The sequence below is a fragment of the Chelonoidis abingdonii genome, chromosome 1 (genome assembly GCF_003597395.2).
Source record: "Chelonoidis abingdonii isolate Lonesome George chromosome 1, CheloAbing_2.0, whole genome shotgun sequence".
NCBI lineage: Eukaryota > Metazoa > Chordata > Testudines > Testudinidae > Chelonoidis > Chelonoidis abingdonii.
In genome coordinates, this window is record NC_133769.1 from 186,448,644 (window position 1) to 186,471,225 (window position 22,582).

The following is a 22,582-nucleotide window of genomic DNA, read 5'->3' on the forward strand; positions in this document are numbered from 1 at the left end:
AGGTCAGTCCTCCTTTTCATTCTGTAATCACAATGTTTTTGTCTTTTCTATTCCCCCTCAGCCAATACACACATTGCGGGGCGGGGGGGGGGTGTTAAAAAACAAACCATCTCTGTGCTTTATATTGGCCAGCTTATCTGTTTCATTTACATTAGAAATATTAATGAAAAAAGTTAGGCAGCTAAGATTTCCCTTTTTCAGCAGTTTCTCCCTACTCCCTGCCATTTTTTTGTTGTTGTGGTACAGTTTACAGTACCCTTCTAACAACAAGAATTGAGGCAAGAGTTTAAACACACTATGGCATCAGAGAGAAACAGCAAGAAACTGCCTCAGAGGAAGCAATTATCCCAGTATGCGTTCACAGGCCTTTCAACAACTTGGTCAGCCGCCAACTGAGAGCAGCAGACAAGAGAGCCACTACAGATAAGACAAGGAGGGAGAGCATTCACTACTACTTTAATATCTTCAGTCTCTTCCACTATTTATAATGTAATCACTGACATTTACATATTGTGCTTTAAGCAGTTTGCTACTCTGAAAGTAAAGGCTCACATGTGAGGAGCAGACTTATTTTATCCTTGTTGTGTAAAGTATGTGTTGTTAGTAAGAGTGTTGGCCCATATTTCTCAAGTGTTTTAGATGTAGACCAGGCCAGAGACAGCTAAAACCAGTGCCCACTTTTGAATATTTAGGTCCAAATGTCTATAAATTTAATTATATTTTGAAAGTTAGACTGAGAGGAGGTGTGATCCAGCGGTTAGGGCCCTGAGTAGGAATCAGGAGACCTAGGTTCGGTTCCCATCTCTGTCACTGGCCTACTGGGTGACCTTGGGCAAGTCATTTCATCTCTCTGTGCCGCGTTTCCCTTCCCACGCCTTGTCTGTCTTCTCTGCTTAGACTGTAAGCCCTTTGGGGCAGGGTCTCTTGTATGTCTTGTCTCTAGTATGTATTTATACAGTGCCTAGCAAGTCATCAGCATTGTACAGCTGTACAGCATTGCATTGTACAGCTCCATGCAAGTCAGCAGCATTTAATCACATGCTTAAGAGTTTTCTTGAATTGGGGTCTAAATTTGCATTATACTTAATCTTAGTCAAAAGTCTGAGAAGCAGCAATTTTTTGGATGCAGATGTTTTATTTGTTCAGAGTTATGTTTTATAAAATATAGAAGTGTGTGTATTGCTGAGTTAGTAATACTGGTGATTCTGATTCAGAAGTAGAGCTGGTTGGACATTTAAAAAATAATCAGTGAAAGAATGGATAAACTTTACTCTACAATTTTTATTTTATCTTAAATTTTTAACAACATTTCTATTTTTGGACCAGTTTTGTTAAGAAGATCCTGTGTTCAGTTCTCACATCAGGACCTGGATTAATAACATGCGCTGACGCTACAGTATAAAAGAGGTACTGAACTTTTAGAAGTATCATTCTTCAGGAGATAAGTTTAAGTGAAGTATCTTCTCTCCATATTCAATGCCTTTGAAGGTGGAATCAGAAATCCATTTTCAGTTCTCAAAACCATGGCAGAAAACCCATGTATTGTAGCCAGCATTCCATCTCTTTATACACTGGACCTGATTCTTCACTGCATTACACACATCAGTGTTACAGTGGTATTTTTCCACTGAAATTACAGTGATGTGAAAATGACATGTATAGTGCAATGAAGAATCAGGTCCACAAAGTCCAATGTACAAAAAAAAGTCTCTCTCTTTCTCTCTAATTCTTTCTGTCTCACAGAAGTGGAGGGCAGCACTATGCTGTTGACTACACAAGGCTGTTACTGTTGCCCACTCGTTCACTCCATTACTCATCAGTATAGGACGTTTTGGGAACCCTTAGGTATGAAATATGTTGTATCAAATTGAATTGCACTAAATAACAAACAAAAGATAATTAGATATTTAGGAAAAAATCAGAAAGACATAGTCTCTTTCATGGTTTGCCATTAGAAGTCTTCTGTGTCTTAATATGTGTGGCTTATTAAGCTCTTTTGTCTGATTAGGTTTATATAATTAAAAGCAGAAGAAATTCTGTGTATGGCTGAAAAAGCTAATTAGGCCCAGTTGGTTTAGTATTTTAACCTTAAAGGTGTGTGAACAGCACTTCAGTGGAGATGCTTTGAAAAAATTCCTGTGTAACAGATACCTCAAACCATCTGACTTGCTTAAGGGTAAAGAACTGCAGACATACCAGGAACGGAGTTCAGTTCAAGTTCACTTTTATTTCTGATTTCAGTCACTGATTACAGTGAAAGATACATATATGACAAAATGCATCCAGGATATATTCATACAGTGGGCTAAATTTACACTCCTAATTTCAGTGCATACACATAGTAGTGCTAATGCAGTTACAGCATGTTCTCACATTGAAGAAACACTATTTAGAGGTGCAGATTTTCAACAGTAGGTCACAAAAGACTGAGGGCTTCCGTACACTACAAGTCAACACAAGTCAGTTTACATTGACCTAACTATGGAGGTATACACACTGCAATGCTCTTCCTGCCGTTTTAACTGTTATACCGACATTATAAGACCAATGAGAGGCAAAGCACTTTGCATGACATAGAGCAACGCAGTATCAGTCTAGCCACCACATTGCTTATGTTGCCCTAAGTGGCCTCCAGGAGGTGTCCCAGAATGCCCACTGTGACCGCTCTGGTCACTAGTTTGAACTCCACTGCCCTGCAGTCAGGTACACAGGTATGCAGCCCTTCCCTTATAAAGCCCAAGGAAGTTTTGAAATTGCTCTTCCTGTTTGCTTGGTGTGGAGAGCTCACATAGCTACTGCCACATGAGCATCCCGGCTCCACGCAGCAAATGTGCTTCTGTCTGACTCTCCTGGGTCTGCTGGAGCACCCACTGTATTTTCCTGTGGATGCTCCAATCCCAGATCACCTGTGGAGTCAGTGCCTGTGATAGCGACACATGGTGCACTTCTCTCTGTGTCAAGTGCAAGAGCTGCTACTCTGGATGTGCTCCACCAACACAAGGAGTGCAGTGTAGACATGCAACAGCAGTTTAATTATAGCGGTGGCTGTACATTGACGTAACTGAAGTCAACTTAACTTTGTAGTGTAGATATAGCCTGAGTGTGCTTCAGCATTCACGTTTTCTTTGTTGCTCAGTAAACTATATAACAAAAAGCAGACTAAAATCTTCGGAAAAGGATTCCCTACAACTTCTCTAAAGGTCTAGAAAGAGAGGTCTCTTATACAGTGGAGGAGAAGTAACATAGTTTTGTTATGTGAGGATATTTGTTCATGGATTATAATAGAGTAAATACTGCATAGTAAATATTTTGTGTACATACTATCCACTGAGGTTTGAATAGTAGCATGAAAAATGTTTCACGCAATTATTTGTCTAATTCAAGTATTTTCATAAAGCACCACTTCTCTCTTTCTGAATAACTTTTGGTTGGGGGTGGACTAATATGGGCTTTGTCATCAGTTCAGGCTGCCTTTGTAATTAAGAAGAGTCAAATGTAAAACAAAATTTAAGTAACTTATGATTCTTTAATATTTTAAGCTAAAAGAGAAATACACTGAATTTTGGATTTTCTTTCATCAAGATTATTTATGACACACTGTGTCTCTTGGCTGCTCCCACTTTCTGTGTTAATCAGAAGGAAATATCAAGTGTTCGTGCAATTCTGATGTTTAGTGCCTGATAGTGCCAAGTGCTGACTGAGCACCTTCAAAATACAATTAGTTACCAAATGGCTCCAGGGACAGCTGACAGCTTTTAACACTTTGTAGATATTCATCTTCTTGCAGGATTAGACTTTTAATGAAGTTGGCTGTAAGAGACGGTAAAACATTTTGAAGAGCAGAACCGAGCCTAACTCTGAAGCTTACATTTTTTGCACAGGCTGGGATGGATGCCAAAATCGCCATGTAGGAGCTGAATGTTCTTTCAATATCTCCACCCTAAAGACTATTTTAAGTAGAGCAGTTCTGCTATAGATAAGCTATTATGCTCATTATCAACTCCACATCCCCAACCCACCAGCATCACAGGGGTTTGTTTGTTGACTTGTGTGGTGGAGAGAGGCGGTTTACAATTCAACTCTTAGATTTTGCTCTGAGTAAAAACATGGTATAAGAAAGATCTCAGTCCAACAGCGTTTTCTTTTAATCCTTATTTCAGTTTGTGTGTGATATTTTTGGGAGAGGAGCATATTTTTGCCTAGAGACTTAAACAAAATCTTTCTTGTTCATTGTTATAAGGATATTAATTTGGGAATGGTGAGTGCTACAGTCTGACTCACAAAACTTAAAACAAAAAATGTGTGCAGCTTTTTAAAGTAATGTTGCTTGCTAAATTATGCATATGTTTTCCCTTTCTCCAAATGTCTTTTTTTAAAGCCCACTTCTTTAGCCTTTCTTCTGACACTGATCTCCTACAACTCTGTGGGGTCTCACCTTCATGCTTTAACCATTTATGTCTTTCTTTCCAAAATTAGATTGTAAATTCTTCAAAGCAGGGGCAATGTCTGACTATATGCATATGTTGTGTGTCGCATGTGACAATACTGAAACACACTCAACATTACAATCCACCATACATACGACCAGCAATGTTGTGTGAATTGAGGACAGAATTTCACCCGTCAATCTGAGTTTCATTTCCTTAGGGATTTAAGTTACCCCTTAGCATTGTTTTAATGCATTATAGGTTTTATGTATTAAATAGAATGACGACTACGAGTTGTAAATCAACACTTTAAATATGCCCGTGGTCTTTGTTGCTGGATTTCTTAAACATTACTCTCTGGGTTTCTTTTCTTTCTCCATTCACACCCTTTGTAGATTTTTTTGTTCTTTGCATATAAGGGCTGTTGATTAATAGCAGTTAACTCACACGATTAACTCAAAAAAATTAATCATGATTAATCACACCGTTAAGCAATAGAATACCAATTGAAATTTATTAAAAAATTTGTGATGTTTTTCTACATTTTCAAATATACTGGTTTCTAGTACAACACAGAATATGAAGTGCACAGTGCTCACTTTATATTATTATTTTTATTACAAATATTTGCACTGTAAAAATGATAAACAAAATAGTATTTTTCAGTTCACCTCATACAGGTACTGTAGTGCGATCTCTTTATCGTGAAAGTGTAATGTACAAATGTACATTTTTTGTTACATAACTGCACTCAGAAACAAAACAATATAAAACTTAAGAGCCTTCAAAACTACTCAGCCCTACTTCTTGTTTAGCCAATTGCTAAGACAAACAAGTTTGTTTACATTTATGGGAGATAATGATGCCTGCTTCTTTATTTACAAATATCACCTGAAAGTGATAACAGGCGTTCACATGGCACTTTTTTAGCCAGCGTTGCAAGGTATTTGTGTGCCAGATATGCTAAACATTCATATGCCCCTTCATGCTTCAGCCACCATTGCAGAGGACGTGCTTCCATGCTGATGATGCTCATTAAATATATGTGTTAATTAAATTTGTGACTCAGCTCCTTGGGGGAGAATTGTATGTCTTCTGTTCTGTTCTAACAGTCTCAGATGACGGCCCTGCACATGTTCGGGTTATGAACACTTTCACAACAGGTTTGACAAAATGCAAAGAAGTTACCAATGTGAGATTTCTAAAAATAGCTTCAGCACTCAACCGAAGGTTTAAGAATCTGAAGTGCCTTTCAAAATCTGAGAGGGACGAGGTGTGACATATGCTTTCAGAAGTCTTAAAAGAGCAACACTTTGATGCCAGACAACTTTCTTCATGTTCCCTTCCCCGCCCCCACTTAAGTGCAGGGTGGCGATTGGCTGAGTGATTGGCAGAAGTAGAACTGAGTGGACTTTTCAGCTCTAAAGTTTTACACTGTTTATTTTTAAATGAAGTTATTTTTTGTACCTAATTATATATTTATAAGTTCAACTTTCATGATAGAGATTGCACTACAGTACTTGTATTAGGTGAATTGAAAAATACTATTTCTTTTCTTTTTTACAGTGCAAATATTTGTAACAAAAAATAAATATAAAGTGAGCACTGTACACTTTATATTTTGTATTGTAATTGAAATCAATATATTTGAAAAATGTAGAAAACATTCAAAAATATTTAAATAAAATTGTCTTTATTATTGCTTAACAGTATAATTAATCGCGATTAATTTTTTTAATCGCACAATTATTTTGTTTTTAAATATAGAGAGTGCATTTGTGTGTGTGTGTATGTGTGTATAGTTAATATATGACATTGTGTAAATTTGAGTAACGTTTTGTGGTTTTGGTTTATTGGTTGAATGAATTGATTCATTATTTGTATATCTTTGCTGTTGAGTGGTCATAATTTATTATTCTAAGTTTAACTCATAGGACACCCCCAGCTTTTTGTACGGACATCTTTTTGTTATTTAATGAAATAAATAAAATTAAATTGGGATAGCTGAAATACTCATGAATGCCAAAGTGACTTGTCAGTTAAAGCCCATATAACATGCCATCATATCATGTATTCTTTATGCACAACATATGTTATAGAAAAACTATGTTTATAAGTATTGTAGAACTCACTGCTATAAAGCACTGGGGACCACCTGTGATCTGCTGTGTGTCCACATCTCTTCATTGACAGTTCCCAGCAGTTCCAGAGCTGTAAACACTTTTAATGGGTCTATTTTGTATCCTCCACTTGTAAAGCCAGGTGTCTTTTGTTATCAGGAGTTCAACTGTACAAGGCTTAGAGAGAGCCGTAAAATCTCTAAAAAAAGATTTGAATTGGATTTTCCATAAGTATAAAATATAGTGACTTTTAAAGTCTATTAATTTGAATCTTTCCCAGATTAGAAGCAAACATTGGGTCTCACTGGGAACTGGTGGTATAAAATATTTTGAAAAAAGACACTAGCACTTCTTGTTTGTAAGGAAAACTACTATTCCTTAGGTTGAAAATGTATCCCCTACAGCACAAAAATGCCCCTTCCCTGTGGTTATGTTACACTGTTAGGTTTTTAACCCACAGAACAATCATTAGGTACTGTAAACTTCAGATGGTAGATATTGATATATAGATATGCACACACACACAATATGAGAGAGAGACCTGAAATATACTTAGCAAAACCACTGATAACTAGTTAGTCTCCCCAGTCTGAGTAACTTTAGTTTGAATAATTTAATAGTTATTGCCCAGAAAGAAGAGATTTGTCTCTTTGCTGCTCACCTTATTGCATTGTAGCTTACAATTCAGCAGTAACGAAAGAAATGTGTTGGAAAATCTCAGTATGTAAATTATCCCCTCCTCTGCACCGACAGATCCATCCATGTTTTTCAGACATATACCTATTATTACATTGAATCATTTGTTCACCTACTTCAGTGTCTCCTCTCTGCCATTGCTCAGAACTTCATGCTTGAGAGAAAAGTGGGGGTGGTGGTGATAATGGATATAGGACACAAATCTGCTGTAGCTACAGCTTTCCTCAGGCAAAGCTATTTTATGTTAAAACAAAGGATGATGTAATCTGTCCCATTCAATTGGGAGTTGGCTAATTGCTAAAAAGTAATGGGAAACATATGTAGTCAGCCAACAAAGGAAATACGTTTTCAATCAGCAGTGAATAATTCATTCAGAATACATATAGTACTCTGTACATGCATGTGTGTATTATGCGCACACACCACATTTATGGGGAGATGATATCTATGTGATAAACATATCATAAACCTGTGCGATTTTTCATATTCCTATGATTATATCACCTACCCACTGAGCCAGCAACCCAGGAACTTACTTTAACATTCCTGACCCCTGTGCAGCTTCTGTCATCTTTTAAAAACAAACTACCATCCTGTCTGAGGCCCAGGAGGTACAAAAATGAGCCTTGATACTGTTACCAGCTTTTCTAATCATAAAAATGTCAGAGCTTTAAATCTGATTATCTGAAGATCCTTGAGGGTTAGAAAGAGGATCTTCATACATATATCACTCCTTATTGTTTGACCCAACACTCACGTCTAACTGGGAAGAACCCAAGGTATGGAGAAGTGACTCTAGGTAATTTTGAGTTGCTTTACATATTTGTTTTAATGTTTATCTCCATCTGAACTTTGTGCAATTAGATTCATGATAAGAAAGACACCTGACTTTGCAGATGGAAACGAGATTGTTCCAATAAGATTTTTTTAAAGCTTTTTAAAATGTTCCTAGAATAGAGTTTTGGGGTTTTTTTTTGTAAATTATGGTTTATATAGAACAGTGCTACTCAGTCGGGCCGCCGCTTGTTCAAGGAAAGCCCCTGGCAGTCCGGGCCAGTTTGTTTACCTGCTGCATCCGCCAGTTCGGCCGATCGCGGCTCCCACTGGCTGCAGTTCTCTGCTCCAGGCCAATGGGAGCTGTGGGAAGTGGCGTGGCCCAAGGGATGTGCTGGGCGCCCTTCCCGCAGCCCCCATTGGCCTGGAGTGGCGAACCGCGGGTAGTGGGAGCTGCAGTTGGCCAAACCTGCAGACACGGCAGGTAATCAAACCGGCCCAGGCCGCCAGGAGCTTTCCACGAACAAGCAACAGACTGGCTTTGAGAAGCACTGATATAGACTGTGTGGTGATGTGTTATAACAGTTGATATAAAGGTGGGATTTTCATAAATGTCAAACCAGGAGCTCAAGTTTCATTCACAGTCAATGGAACTTGTGCTCTTAAGTCACTGAGGCACGTGTGAAAATCCCCACATTTCATCTACGCAAGTTTGAGATGAGAGTAATTTAACCACCCTCAGGTAAGCCAATAAACTTTTATTGCACACCACCATATAGTCAACATTGATATAAGTATGCAGAGAGAGAGGTGTATATGTATATCTAGACATATTTATACAAATATGCACACATACAATGAATAATATAACACCTTGAAAATATTTATTACTGCAGTCTTTTAAATTGTATTACTTTGGGGGATATGAAATGAAAATCTAGTTGTGTACTTCATACCCTTCTCTTGCTGTTTGAGGCTATAAGCAAATAAAAACACATTTACCTCACTTAAAAATAATATTTGCAGGTGACCTTAAATGCTCCATTCGACATGCTTCAAATTCCAATTGAAATTTCATCATTGCTAGATTGCTAGATGAAGGACATCGCTTTTTCTCTCCGAAATAATGTGCGCTAACGGCAAAAGCATGAAATTTATATTCAACACTATCTCAGTAACTGACTGTCATCGTGTGTATATGTCTTACAATGATAATAAGAGTCCATTGCCGCTCAAGATGTCAAGTTCTCAGGGATAGATTTCTAGCTGTAGGCAACTTGTGCAAAATACTTCACATTGTGAACTTTCTCTGGCTAGTCACTGATTGTATTAGGCCTTTTAATGTAACTTTATAGGCACCTTTTTTTTTCTACTACATTTCAATTTAAATTATTATCATATGTGATCTGCGTTTTAAGACTTTCCAACTTACAAAAATCATTAAAGAATATTTAAGTGGAATTGAAGGCAACAGGAAATTTATTCAAATTAATGTATGCATTCTGTTCTGTTGTGAACATGTTTTGTTTAAGTTTAAAAACTTAATTAACTAAGGCTTTTATTAAATGAAGAGGGATTCAGATTTTTGGCTTATATTTCATAATCTATTTTTAAATAAAACATAGCACTGTTCAATATGAAACGTCAAGGGGGAATTCTTTGCTTATACCAGTTCAGTTTCATTAACTTGCAAAGAAATGAACTAGGGTAAATATGAGCAGGAAGTTAGCTAGCTAACTCCAGATATTGCCAAATACAGGCTCTGTATTCCTCTACCTGAGTGCTCAGCACTTTTGAATGTTGAACCCTTACTTATTTGTATAAATGTGGATTTAGGAGCTAAATGTTAGGCTTCCATTAAAACAAAATTTTGGTATAAATATATCTTACTGCTGCACAAGTTGTGAGGTATGGTATGTCTTGAGGATCTATCTTAGGGAAAAGGCATCATTTATTTACTCTGCCAGTGCCAGTAATGGAGGGCATAAGCAAGCAGACCCACGCTCCTGGTGGTGCATGAGAACAGAAGTCAGATTTTTTTTTTTTTAAATGAGAAGGAGTTTTTAAATAGCCTTTTTTATTTTTTTTTTGGTGAGGTACTTAACTGCTTTATGGTTAGTGGAATCTAATTAATGTAAGGTTGTGATGCAGGTGAGAGGGTTTTTCTGATATTGTAAACCTTTCATAGTTTATAAACAAGAAGATCACAACTCAGCGCTGAAAGACAATTTTGTCCCTAATGCGGGAATTAAATATATTTTCATCACCAAGCAGAAAGACATTAAAATAATTTGTATGCAAAGACCATTTAGATGTGTCTGATTCTGATATACTAACAGTAGAAAGGAAATTGTAGAACCTGTCGTTATCAAGCATTAAACAGAAGCAAGAAACAGCCACTACTGGGCAGTATACAAATAGAAGTGGGGTATCTTCTGGATCCACAAAAGTGAAGAGGCTTTAGAATACAGAAATAAAAAGATATAAAGCTAATAAAGTGAACAAAATGCTTTTGGTGTGAAACTTACTAATTAGCCTCATTTCCCCACCCAACCCCAAATTCCTGAAGCATGATTTCATATGGTTGTTTGTTATCCATAACTAAAAGGCTTTGCAGACTAAAACTTTCTCATTTTAGATGAAAGTCCAAATAAAATTTGCTGAGTATTCTGTATTTTATGCTTTCTATTGGTGAAATGTCAATGTGCAGTAAATGAGATGCACCAAGCAAGAGTCTCCATTCAGCAATTAGTTTCATAATCATATTTAGCATTTACAGAGCATGGTACATCTTTAAAGCTCTTTACGGACGTTATCTAATTGATTATTTTAAAAGTAATTTTTATTATTCTTGATTTGTCCTAGATCAGAGGAGGAAAGCTCATGATTACCTACACGAAAAAGAATGATGCTGGCAAATATGTCTGTGTTGGAACAAATATGGTGGGAGAACGAGAGAGTGAAGTGGCGGAGCTCACCGTTTTAGGTAAGGGAGACTCCATTGTGTGACACTTCATTAGTGAAAATGCCAGTATTTAATACAGCTTCATTTCTGGTGTTGGGAGAAGCAGTTTTAAAGCAAGGTTGTTTGTTTTTTTTAATCATCCATCTCCTTTGCTATGTTCGTATTGGGCGTGTTCTTGTGACAGTCATGGATAGCTGCCTGATGGCATATTCCAGAAAATAATTTATCATCAATATCTGTTCTTCAGCACAGAGTAGAATATTGTTGAAATAAAGAGGTTTGTTACTCCAGAACGAGATGAAAATTGAGGGAAAAGAGGAAATAATGAACACAAGTCAGCAAACTATGCTGATTTGTGAACAGAAAATGTAGATTTTTTTTTTTCCACATATGTGGTCAGATCTGACTTGGTTTTCACACTGCAGATAATTCCAGTTTTCACTGACCATAAAAAATTTATAAATAATATCGAAAAAAGAATTAACTTCAATAACAAACATATGTATCATTTTCTCCTTCCATGAGGAATTTAATATAATCTCAGAAATTTAACAGAATCATTTATGTAATGAAATCTTCAAATATGGATAGATCTGCTTTATGCATACATATGCATTGACCTAGTAAAACAGGAGATGGGCTACCACTTTGATACTTGCTGAGTGGCATAAATTTGCTACCATACAACTAGCTCAAATGATCCTAGAACCATTACACCATGTCTAATCATCATTAAAGGGGATTTTCAGTCAAATTAAGCTAACTCAAGCTACCTTGACTGCAAAACCACTCCTTTTTTGCCTTTGTAGACAAGACCTTATGATGTCTGCAGTGCAGCCTAAGAATATCTCTGGCATTTTATGGTTGCCTCAGGATCTTCAGTGTGGTCCTGAGTCTGGACTCTCAGTGTGAAGTGTTGCTTCAAAGCAGTATAAGGCTTGGAAATGGCTTATGTTGTTTATATTGGGAACAAACACTTTGAGTGCATGGTTTACACCCATCAGTTTGGAAACTTCACAGCAACAGCGAAGTTAGAAAATAGCTGGATTCAGTTCAAGTTCCTCAGTGCTGGTCCTACCTCTAGCAATGATATCTTATTCTGCTTGAAGCACTGCTCCCTCAGTGTTTGGTGGCTTTGATTTATTTTCAGACCAATTCAGAGCTGAGGTGCTGGACATCCTGAAATGCTGTTCAGTGTTTATGAGTGGAGGGGATTCCTTAATATGTTGACACTATTTAGCATCTCAAACTATGTTGGCATCCTCTCAGCAGTCAGCAAGACAGTGTGGTAATTTTTTTTTGGAAGCTCAAGATATTTTCCTGTATGTTGCTGTGACGTTTTCTATTTCAGGTGCCTTTGAAGCACTTGGTTTAGAGGTAAATTTAAGTCAAGTCAACTGTTAGAACTTCCAGACTTCAGAAAGTCTGGAAATTTACAAGAAACTTTGTTTGTATTAATATTGTTCTTATTCTTATATATTAAGTACCCATGCAGCTGCATTGGTTAAGTACCTGCACCAATATCTTTTTACCATTATCCCAGGAATGGTCATATTGATGAGTTATAGTTGCCTTGTTGGAAAGTATTAGCTTGATTCCGCTTTCTGAAGACTTAAAGGAAGGAGGAATCTTCACGGGTTTTCATTTTGTTTTTTGTTTTCTCTTTAATTCAAAATTTATCTCCGATTATTGTCCTGGAAAAAAAAAAGATTCCCTTCTGGAGAGGAAGAATGATGTAGTGGCTACAGTACTAGCCTAGGACTAGAGAGAACAGGTTCAGTTTCCGATAGATAGATACACACTTATACATGTGGATAAGTATTCTTAACTGGAGAGATGACATTTTTGACATTTATCCAGCCAAACTTCTCCTTTCCTTCTTATATATTCTGAAGAGATTTACTGAGAGTCTATTATGAAAATGCCCTAATACTTATTTGAACCAGGCAGAAACTCTTAGACTATTAATACAGCATTTTCGTTCTTGACCTTCCTATAGAATATGGATCTAAAGAACTGCATGAGTGCTATGTTCACTGGTATTGCCTAGCAGTCCAGCATTCATTGTTATAGAGTTTTCTAGGTTAGAATCATTTTTCTTTTGCATAATTTTGCCAAACATCATTATCTAGAGTCTTCTCCTTCAATAAATCTAGGCTTGCCATTTCCAGAATTTCATGTACTGGCTTCGGCATGCCCAACAGTCTTCCCTGCTACCTTTTTGCACCTACATGCCTTGAGGGCTTTGGGGATTTTTCTTACTTTCTAAATAAATGTGCAGGTAAACCTGTTTTGCTTCTATTGCACTAACACCTTTTTTATGCCAGTTAGCTGCGTTAAACCTGTTTGTGATGGTATCTCCTTTATAACATCCTCTGCCTATTGTTTGGGCTCTTGTAGAGGCAGTCCTGACAACTTTTAGACTCCAGGAGTGAGATTCTGTTGTAATTTTTACTGTACCTTGTGGAGAAAATATATTTATCTGTAAGGAGTATGTTGTTATAAGTTCACATTCATCCACCCACCTTATCCACAGAGTGGAAAGTGCATGTTTCAAATATATAAATAAAACATTTTCAGCAACTTACATTTAGAGCTCAGCGGGATGTTCTCTTCCACTTCATGTGTGTTGAGGTTAGCTGTCCAAAAATTCAAAACCTAAAGATGTTCCTGCCTTATATGTGCTATGAGCATGGACCCGTGATAACAGCAATTTCTGTGAACAAGAATTATAGAGAAGTAATTTTCTTTGTGCTGGTGAGAAAGAAAATGATCACTTTTCTCTTTGCTCTAACACTTGAAATGATTCTATCAAACATAAACTGTTACTGATGACAAGGTGCAATCATACTAAAGATTCTGTGGTGGCTTTAACTAGCCTCCAAATATCGTCAGTACTTCACCATCGCATCAGGGTCTTTGGAGAGGCAATACTTAATGAGTGCCTTCTGTCAAAGGTACAATAAAATAGTGATGCCCATTGTCAGCTTTGGTGCCTTGCAGCAGATCTGTTTCTGTCACTGGAGAGAAACTGAGGCCACTTAGGTCTAGTTTACACTACTGCACTACATCCGTGCAGCAGCACCCGTGTAGCTTCACCACTGTACTGTGTCTGGTGAAGACGCACTATACCGATGGGAGAGAGCTCTACTGTCAATATAATTACTCCACCTCAATGAGAGGCGGAAGCTAAGTCGATGGAAGAGTGTCTCCTGCTGACAAAGCATGGATGTGGACACTGCTTTAAGTCGATGTAACTTGCGTCCTTTGGGGTGAGGGCTTTTTCACACCCCTGAGCGACATAATGTACATCGAGTTAAGCAGTAGTGTAGAAAATCCCAGAGTCAGGTCTAATGTAATTTGCATATTTACATTGTGTACATGATTTTTGTGATTCTTACCAGGGCCGCCCAGAGGATTCAGGGGGCCTGAGGTCTGCGGCGGTGGAGGGACCCTGCCGCCAAATTGCCGCCAAAGACCCGACCCGGCACTTAGGTGGCAGGTCCCAGAGTGTAAGGACCCCCCGCCACTGAATTGCCTCCAAAGACCTGGAGCAGAAGAAACTCTGGGGGCCAAGGCCCCACAAAAGTTTTCTGAGTGAAGGACCCCACTCCAGGGGCCCCAAAAAACTCTCGTGGGGGCCCCTGTGGGGCCTGGGGCAAATTGCCCCACTCGCTCCCCTCCCCCCCCCGGGTGGCCCTGATTCGTACAGCAAATTGACCTGGCTGCACATAAGTAACTCTGGAATCCCTACCTCAGCCACCCTGAGGCACTGCAAGTCTTGCAGTGCTGTGCCTTTAGCTGTAATCCAGTGTTTCTTTCCTTTCCTTTAGAAAGACCATCTTTTGTGAAGAGACCCAGTAATTTGGCTGTAACTGTGGAAGACAGTGCAGAGTTTAAATGTGAGGCTCGAGGTGACCCTGTGCCTACAGTAAGATGGCGAAAAGACGATGGGGAGTTACCAAAAGCAAGGTGTAGTATGTTAAGTTACCTTTTGGATAAGATCAAGTGCAGGTATCAATTTAATATCTAGCAATGGATAACTCCTGTGCTTGTATGGATGGGCTTGACGATCTAATAGGACTTCTTCTATTTGTGAATCCCATGATCTTCTGCTTACAGATATAATTCACTTCTGTTGAAACCTTAGAAACAGCTTGAACTAAAATCTTTACAACCTACTAAAAAAACAGCAAAAGTTTCACGTTCAAACAATGTATGACATGAATGAATTCTGTACTTGAAGTACCTATTGTAATTATCAAAACTACTGTAAAATATCTGAGATAATATAATTAGGCTTCAGCACCAAGACGTGGGTAATGGAATTGCAAGTGTTGCAAGATGCAGCCTGCTAATGCATAGTGCTGCTCTTATGAGACCTGCGTTTTTTGTTATCAAATCTCCAATTCACATTTCTTCTGTCATTGGCCTAACAGGGTGGAAAGTAAAATAGTCTTGTAAAAAGGAAACACATTTTATGAAGATTTTTTTTTTCATTTTGCTTAAATTCCTAATCATCAGTTTTAAAAGTATTGGTAGTTTTTTTCCCCCCAAAGAGGACACACTGTAACATTTGGGTCCTTCATCTTCTACATCCAAACCCTGTTTCCTGTTAATCCAGTTTATAATTTATCTAAAAAACACTGCATATAGGGTTAAATAACTGCTTTCTAGGAAGAGAAACATACTGGCTACATTACGCAAAGATGAGTAAAAGGTGATGAAATTGGAGGGAATATTATAAGGCTATATTATTTCCTTATAAAAATTATTTTGAATGAGTTATGTTTTAGCTTGATTTTAAGATGGTCTTTGGTTATGTTCATAAGAACAATGCTGCTTTTTTAATCTTTTAAACCCTTATAGCTCCTGATTTTTACATCCTACATGCAAATGAAGAAAAATATGAGAATGATTTTTTTCTTTCAGAAATATCATTACATATATTTACTAAATGCATTGTCATTAGAAGTCTTTAGGCCAAAGTCTAATGTCACTTACACCAGATTTACCAGTCAACTATGATTATTTTATTAGAGATGGTCTTGATTTTCACAGTGAGATCAGATTAAGCTCTCAAGTGTGTTGTTTTGAAATATTTTTTCCATAGTTTGAAGGCAATATGCATATTTCATGTGTTGCTTAAATATGTTCATATCTCAGAGAAACACAAGAATTTGAAGGCAAAAACGTCTTATGCTTATGGTTTATATACTAAGGAAGCTGGCAATACTCTTTGTATTTATACAGTCACCCTTATTTGCTGTTATATGTGTTTAAGATATGAAATCCGTGATGATCACACTTTGAAAATCCGGAAAGTTATGGCAGGAGACATGGGGTCTTATACTTGTGTTGCCGAAAACATGGTTGGAAAAGCTGAAGCATCAGCAACTCTAACAGTCCAAGGTAAACTGTTTCTTTATATAATACTTAACCCCAGAAAAAGGAAAGAAAATGGATTTTCTGTGCAGTAACTTCAATAGAACCATAATTAATATTGACTGTGATAGGCTATGTTGTTAAAAAAAAAAAAACAGAAAGATCATTTTGGTTTGATTATTTGAGCACTGTTAAACTATTGAAGCATTTAAGAACATAAGAATGGCCATACTGGGTCAGACCAAGCGTCCATCCAGCCCAGTATCCTGTCTACTAACAGTGGTTAATGCCAAATGCCCTAGAGGGAGTGAACCTAACAGGCAATGATCAGGTGATCTCTGTCCTGCCATCCATCTCCACCCTCTGACAAACAGAGGCTAGGGACACCATTCCTTACCCATCCTGGCTAATAGCCATTAATGGACTTAACCTCCATGAATAAATAATTTCAATTTTTTTTTCCAGAAGTGTGAAAGAATTAATGTTCAGTGCTGGGAAGGGAATGCATTTTGAACTCCAGTGGCATTAGAAGCATGTTATTTCTACTCTTTTTGTATTTAAAAGCTTAGGAGATAGGAGAACTTTTTTCTCCTTTCTGTGACTGTTATCACCACAAATTATTTTAACTGGATACAAATATTGTGACTTCAAGTATCCGTTGGATTTTTTATTTAAAGTAATAAAGTTGACATTTTTTAGATTCCCAAATGGTAAAATATTTCACCTACACTGGGGTGAGGGGGGAGTCTACCTAAGATATGCAATTTCAGGTATGAGAATAGCATAGGTGAAGTTTACATATCTTAGTTCGACTTACCTCGCATCCTCATGGCATAGGGTCAATTGCTGCAGCTCCTCCATCAACTTTGCTTCCACCTCTCGCCGAGCTGGAGTTCAGCAGTCCACGGGAGAGCGATCGGGGATCGATTTGTCATGTCTACACTACACACGATAAATCGATCCTCGATACATTGATCACTACCTGCCGATCCGGCAGGTAGTGTAGACGTACCCTATTGGTGGAAGTTTGCAATTATCATACTCCATTCTGTATGATCCTCCGCTGATCTCTTGTGGATGAATGGTCCTTTTGATCCACCCAGTATATCCGTCATTCACCCAAGATCATTTCCAGTCTTCCCTTCCAGTGCCTATAAACATGTCATGCCACTGACCCTTTTAAAATGTGCCCTGAAAATTGAATCATTCTTTTAATAAGATCTCTAATAGCATTTGCTAAATCCCAATAATCACCAATCTCATCAGATGTTTATTCTTCCAGATGTCTCTGTTGCTCTTTCTAGTCTGGTGTGACTTCAGTATCTAATCTTCTGTAAAGATATTTCCTCAGTAGCAATAATTTCTTACGTGTATGGCTGTGTCATTCACTGGACTTTTACATGTTTTCCCAGGATCCTTGTCTAGCGCCATAGTTTTTGTCTTATCCACGTTCCACTTTAGACCATATTCTTTGCCATATTCATATATAATCTCTACTAACATCATGAGATCTTCCGAATCAGCCATCAGCACTATCATCTGCATAGAAGAAATTATTCACCAATTTTTCCACTCATCTTAATACCCTCTTCTGTTTCCTGTATGTATTTAATTAAGCACTTGCTATAAATGTTGAATAAAGTTGATCACCATGTCTCAGTTTTCTCTCTTGATCTCTATTAGATTTTCATTTTCATCTCCCGTTATAACTATCTTCTGATTCCAGTGTAATTGTTTTATTACTCAGAGTCAGGGCCGGTGCAAGGAAGTTTCACGCCCTAGGCAAAACTTCCACCTTGCGCTCCGCCCCCCACTCAGCCCTGAGGCGCTCACCCATGGCAGCTCCCACCCTGCCCTGAAGCACCCCTCCCCGCAGCAGCTTCCCCCCACTCCCGGAACCATGCGGCACCTCCCAACCCCAGCTCACCTCTGCTCCGCCTCCTCCCCGAGCACGCCACTCCCACTCTAATTCTCCTCCCAGGCTTGCAGCACCAAACAGCTGATTGGTACTGCAAGCCTGGGAGGCAGGAGAAGTGGAGCAGCGACTGCGCATTCGGGGAGGAACACTGTTAAAAAAAAAAAAATGGGGGCACCACTTTTTGGCATCCCCAAATCTTGGCACCCTAGGCAACCGCCTAGTTTCCCTTAATGATAGCTCTGACCCTGCTCAGAGTTTGTATCTATCAATCCACACAGATCTTAATATATTGAGCAATTTGTAGAGGTAGATTCTGTCAAGTGCTTTTGGAAGTCAGTGAAACACAAGTATGCTGTTTTCCCCATTTCAATTGATCTTTCCAATATGAGCTTCAAGTTCATAATAGTGTTGATCATACCCTTTCCACATTCGAACCTGTATTGCTGTTGGCATATTTCCTTATCAGTCTTTCCTTTAATTTGGTATTGAGCAATTCACAAGTGCATCTTAGAGGCATGCAATATTAGGTCAATTATTCTGTAGTTTTTACAATCCATAGTGGTGGTGTATTTAAGGATTTGGATACACAGTTAGGTTGTAAAATCTGGCAATTCTCAAAGTTATTCTTCATTACATCTGACAGAGCTTTCAAGCCTTCATCCCCCTATACTTTTTAACAGTTCAGCTAGTATTCTGTCACAACCTAGTGCTTTTCCTTTCAGAAGTCTTTCTATTGCTACTGTGATTTTTTCATCCATTATTGGTAGGCTTAATTCATCGATCCCTATTTGAAGTTTTTGAAGGTTATCATCACCATGTAGTTCTTTGATATATTCTCACTATCTCTCTTTCTTGTCTTTAGAGTCTATTAGATAGTGTCCATTTTTTTCCTTAAGGGTCATATTGATCTCCTTTCTTCTGTAGCTAAAGACTACTATCTTTTGATACAGCTCACTTTGTTTGTTCTCTTTATCCTGTTGTTCAAGTTCTTGCATTTCTCATTCAAGCATTCAGACTTTACTAATCTGCATTTATTCTGTATCATTTGGTTTTGTCTTTGGTATTCCTCTCTTTCTGCTGTTGATCTTTGTGCGTTTACTTTCCTCCTTTTGTCTATCTGACCAATGATTTCATCTCTTACTCAGGGATTTTTCTTAGCTAGAAACTTCTTCCCTACATATTTATCTGCAGCTTCTTTGATAGCGTGTTTCAGACGTTCCCAAGTCACTTGGTAGTCACTTTTTCTTGATAGTGACTTTGTATCTCCTGATTTGTTGGAGGTTCAAGGTTCCATCCCAGATAGTTTTTGGCTTTCTGTAACTTTTTCAGTTTCATCTATGATCTGACCCAGAATCTAGACTTGGCGTAACCTTAACCTTCTTGAGACTGTTTTGTATGCCTACAGTTGATAGTGATAAAATCAATTTGTTTTTTATACATCCCTCCTGGTGATTCCCATGTATGGTGAGATTAGTTACAGTGAACTATGTTTTGCAACTAATGAATCACAGATGTGTGTGTACAGCATATGCATACATACATTTAATATACTAAATCAGATCGATACAATTTCCGTCTCTTTTTCATGTTAGTAATCTGTTAAAGCATATTGCAACACTACTGTTCCTTTGAATGATAAAAATCAAGGGGAACTGAAGGAATTACTATGTGTAAAAAAATCTTCATTGCCTTTGTATACACAAGCCAGATGTTCACCATTGAGATAATCCTTCTCTTCCTTTCTCAGCTAGCAGAGAACCAGTGATGTCATACTGATGCTTTTTTCCTAAGCTAGTGGGTATGATGATCCTTCTGTCCTTTTCTCTGTTCAGCAGGAGGGAGTTCTGGGGAAATATGGGCTTAAAATATTGTATTGAGTAACAAACTCTTATTTTGACACATTTACCATAGCAGTGAAGTTGTTGCTCATGAAATGTTTAGCCTGTTCCAGTAGCTGACTCTAGAAATCTTTGGTGCTATCATCTTTTCTCAACACTGAGCCATCTGCAGCTCTTAAGCAGAATAAGGTGATCTGTAAAGAGATACTTCTGCTGTGAAGTTCTCATACCAATCCCCCCGTCTTTTGGGGAGTGTTTTATCCTTCTGTACATCTTGATACTTTGACAGGAAAATGAGATAAGGAAGTTATCATCCTTGATGTCCACAAAATCCTTAGCTCCTGTGTTCATTTTAATTAAGAACTCTCCAATTAAAAACTGAAACAAAGAAAAACAATTTGAATAATTTTCAAGACAATTTGTTAAATTTGATCCTAAAATCCACTGTTAGTCTTGAAACCAAGATGCTGCTATTAAAGCAGTTAATTTTGTGACTACAATTTCTGTTGCTACACTTTCGGAAATAATCTGTGGCCCCTGTTTTGCAATGTATACATGTTGAGCAGTCCTATTTTTTTCCAGTGGTCCTACTAATATATAGAATTTCTTAGTCGCATAAATGTTTACAAGATTAAAGGGGATGGGTATGGAGCTGTATTTCCAGAATACCATAATGCTTGTTTGGAATAGGCCCATAGCCTAGGCCCTAATATGGCAAAGTACTTAAGAATATGCATAAGTCCATCTGAATTCAGTAAAGCACTTAAACACATGCTTCAGTCACATTTACTTCATGGGATTTAAGCGAATGCTTAAAGTGAATTGTGTTTAATTGCATCTCTTAATCAGTACTGCAAAAGTAAGAAAATTGAAATAAGTATAACAGAACGACCCTCTGTATTGGCATATTGGCAACCTAATAGAGCCAGTGGAGGTGACGTTGGAAACAAAATAAGTGGAGACCTACATAAGAGGCTGTGACTGCACAGGCTTCTGCCTTCTCACCACCCAGATGTCCCAACTAGGGATGGGTTTGACAATTTTGTAGATGCTTTCTTTTCATTCCACACACATACATCCAAGACCAAATCTGATTAGGTTTTGACCCGCTACGTGCTTCATGTTCCCGGGGATCATATCTGGCATTCTGGGAGACCATAATTACATTTTCAACAGTTACCCAAACCATTTCCATCAGTTCCTTTCATCATAACTTTGATTCTTCAATATAGCTATTGGAAAAAGCTTCTCCAATTCTGTTTGTTCATTTGTGGTTTACTGGGTTATAACAAGACACATTGCTAAATTATCACAAGATACATATTGCCAGATTTCATAACCTTTGGTCAAGCATGTATCATTTGTACTAACGTATGGTAATTGCATTCTTTACTATACTTTTACTTTTACCATACTTTTACTTTATATTATAGCCAAGCCTGGTTTCAATAATGATATATATACGTGCACTCTGGTTTCCCTGCTTGCATTATAGCTTCCATTATTATTTTATAAGCATTCTTAGCAGATGGATTTTTTTTTAATCCAAAACTAGAGATCCTTCAAGATCAGGTCAGAGGTCAACGATCAACACCCCACACATAATTTCCATAATACATCTCACAATGATTATGATAATTAATGTGACACAGACTTTCAGTAGAGACCCCTTCTGGTGAATTAAGGAGATCCCTGTACCCCTGGGAACTCTTGTACTCTCTGCAGTTGGCATCAAGAGGTCTATGGATCACAGTCTTGTATATCCAGAATAAGGATCCTTCGCATACTTACATGTATCTGGTTTCTTTAGGTCTCAGATGCACCCCATAATTCTATGTGCTGGTCACAGAGCATCCTCTTTGAAGGACAAGTGTAAAAGATTCTAGCATACTAGTAAAGGTACTCAGGGTTGATGACAGGGCAGGAATAGCAATATTATTCTGGAGGAGTATGCGACTCTAGCAGTTCTGTGAGGTTAGTTAGATCAGGGGTCGATTGTGTTTTTGCTTGTAGTGGCCGTTCACTTGAGGCTAACTATGATCCATGCTTCTATGCAAGGGTGAAAGTGACCAAAATCTTTAGATAAACTAGGAGCCAGAGCTTTAATAAGATAGGGAGAAGCATCTTTGTTTTGTAGGCTTCCCTCCCACTCACCCACTCCCCACTGGTCCAAAATAGGTCAAGTTTAACCCTCAAGGCATGCTGCAAAAAACCCATCATTTTGATACGGATTTTGGAGGGGGGCAGAGGGCACAAGGAGTTTTAAGCAATCGATAAACTTTTTTAAGCAATTTAAGAATTTTTAAGCAATCGATAAACTCGGGGGTTGTACCGTACGACTGGAGAATTGCTAACGTAGTTCCTATTTTTAAGAAAGGGAATAAAAGTGATCCGGGTAATTATAGGCCTGTTAGCTTGACGTCTGTAGTATGTAAGGTCTTGGAAAAAATTTTAAGGGA

General features: G+C 37.9%; 1 protein-coding gene across 1 annotated transcript in view; it reads left to right on the top strand.

Annotated features, from left to right (window-relative positions):
• Positions 1-22,582, top strand: part of ROBO1 (roundabout guidance receptor 1) — a 1,116,086-nt gene that overhangs the window by 964,305 nt on the left and 129,199 nt on the right. The window contains exons 6-8 of the mRNA XM_075073102.1: positions 10,883-11,003; positions 14,816-14,954; positions 16,267-16,394. Coding sequence (XP_074929203.1) covers positions 10,883-11,003; positions 14,816-14,954; positions 16,267-16,394 — 388 coding nt within the window. The remainder of the gene's footprint in view (positions 1-10,882; positions 11,004-14,815; positions 14,955-16,266; positions 16,395-22,582) is intronic.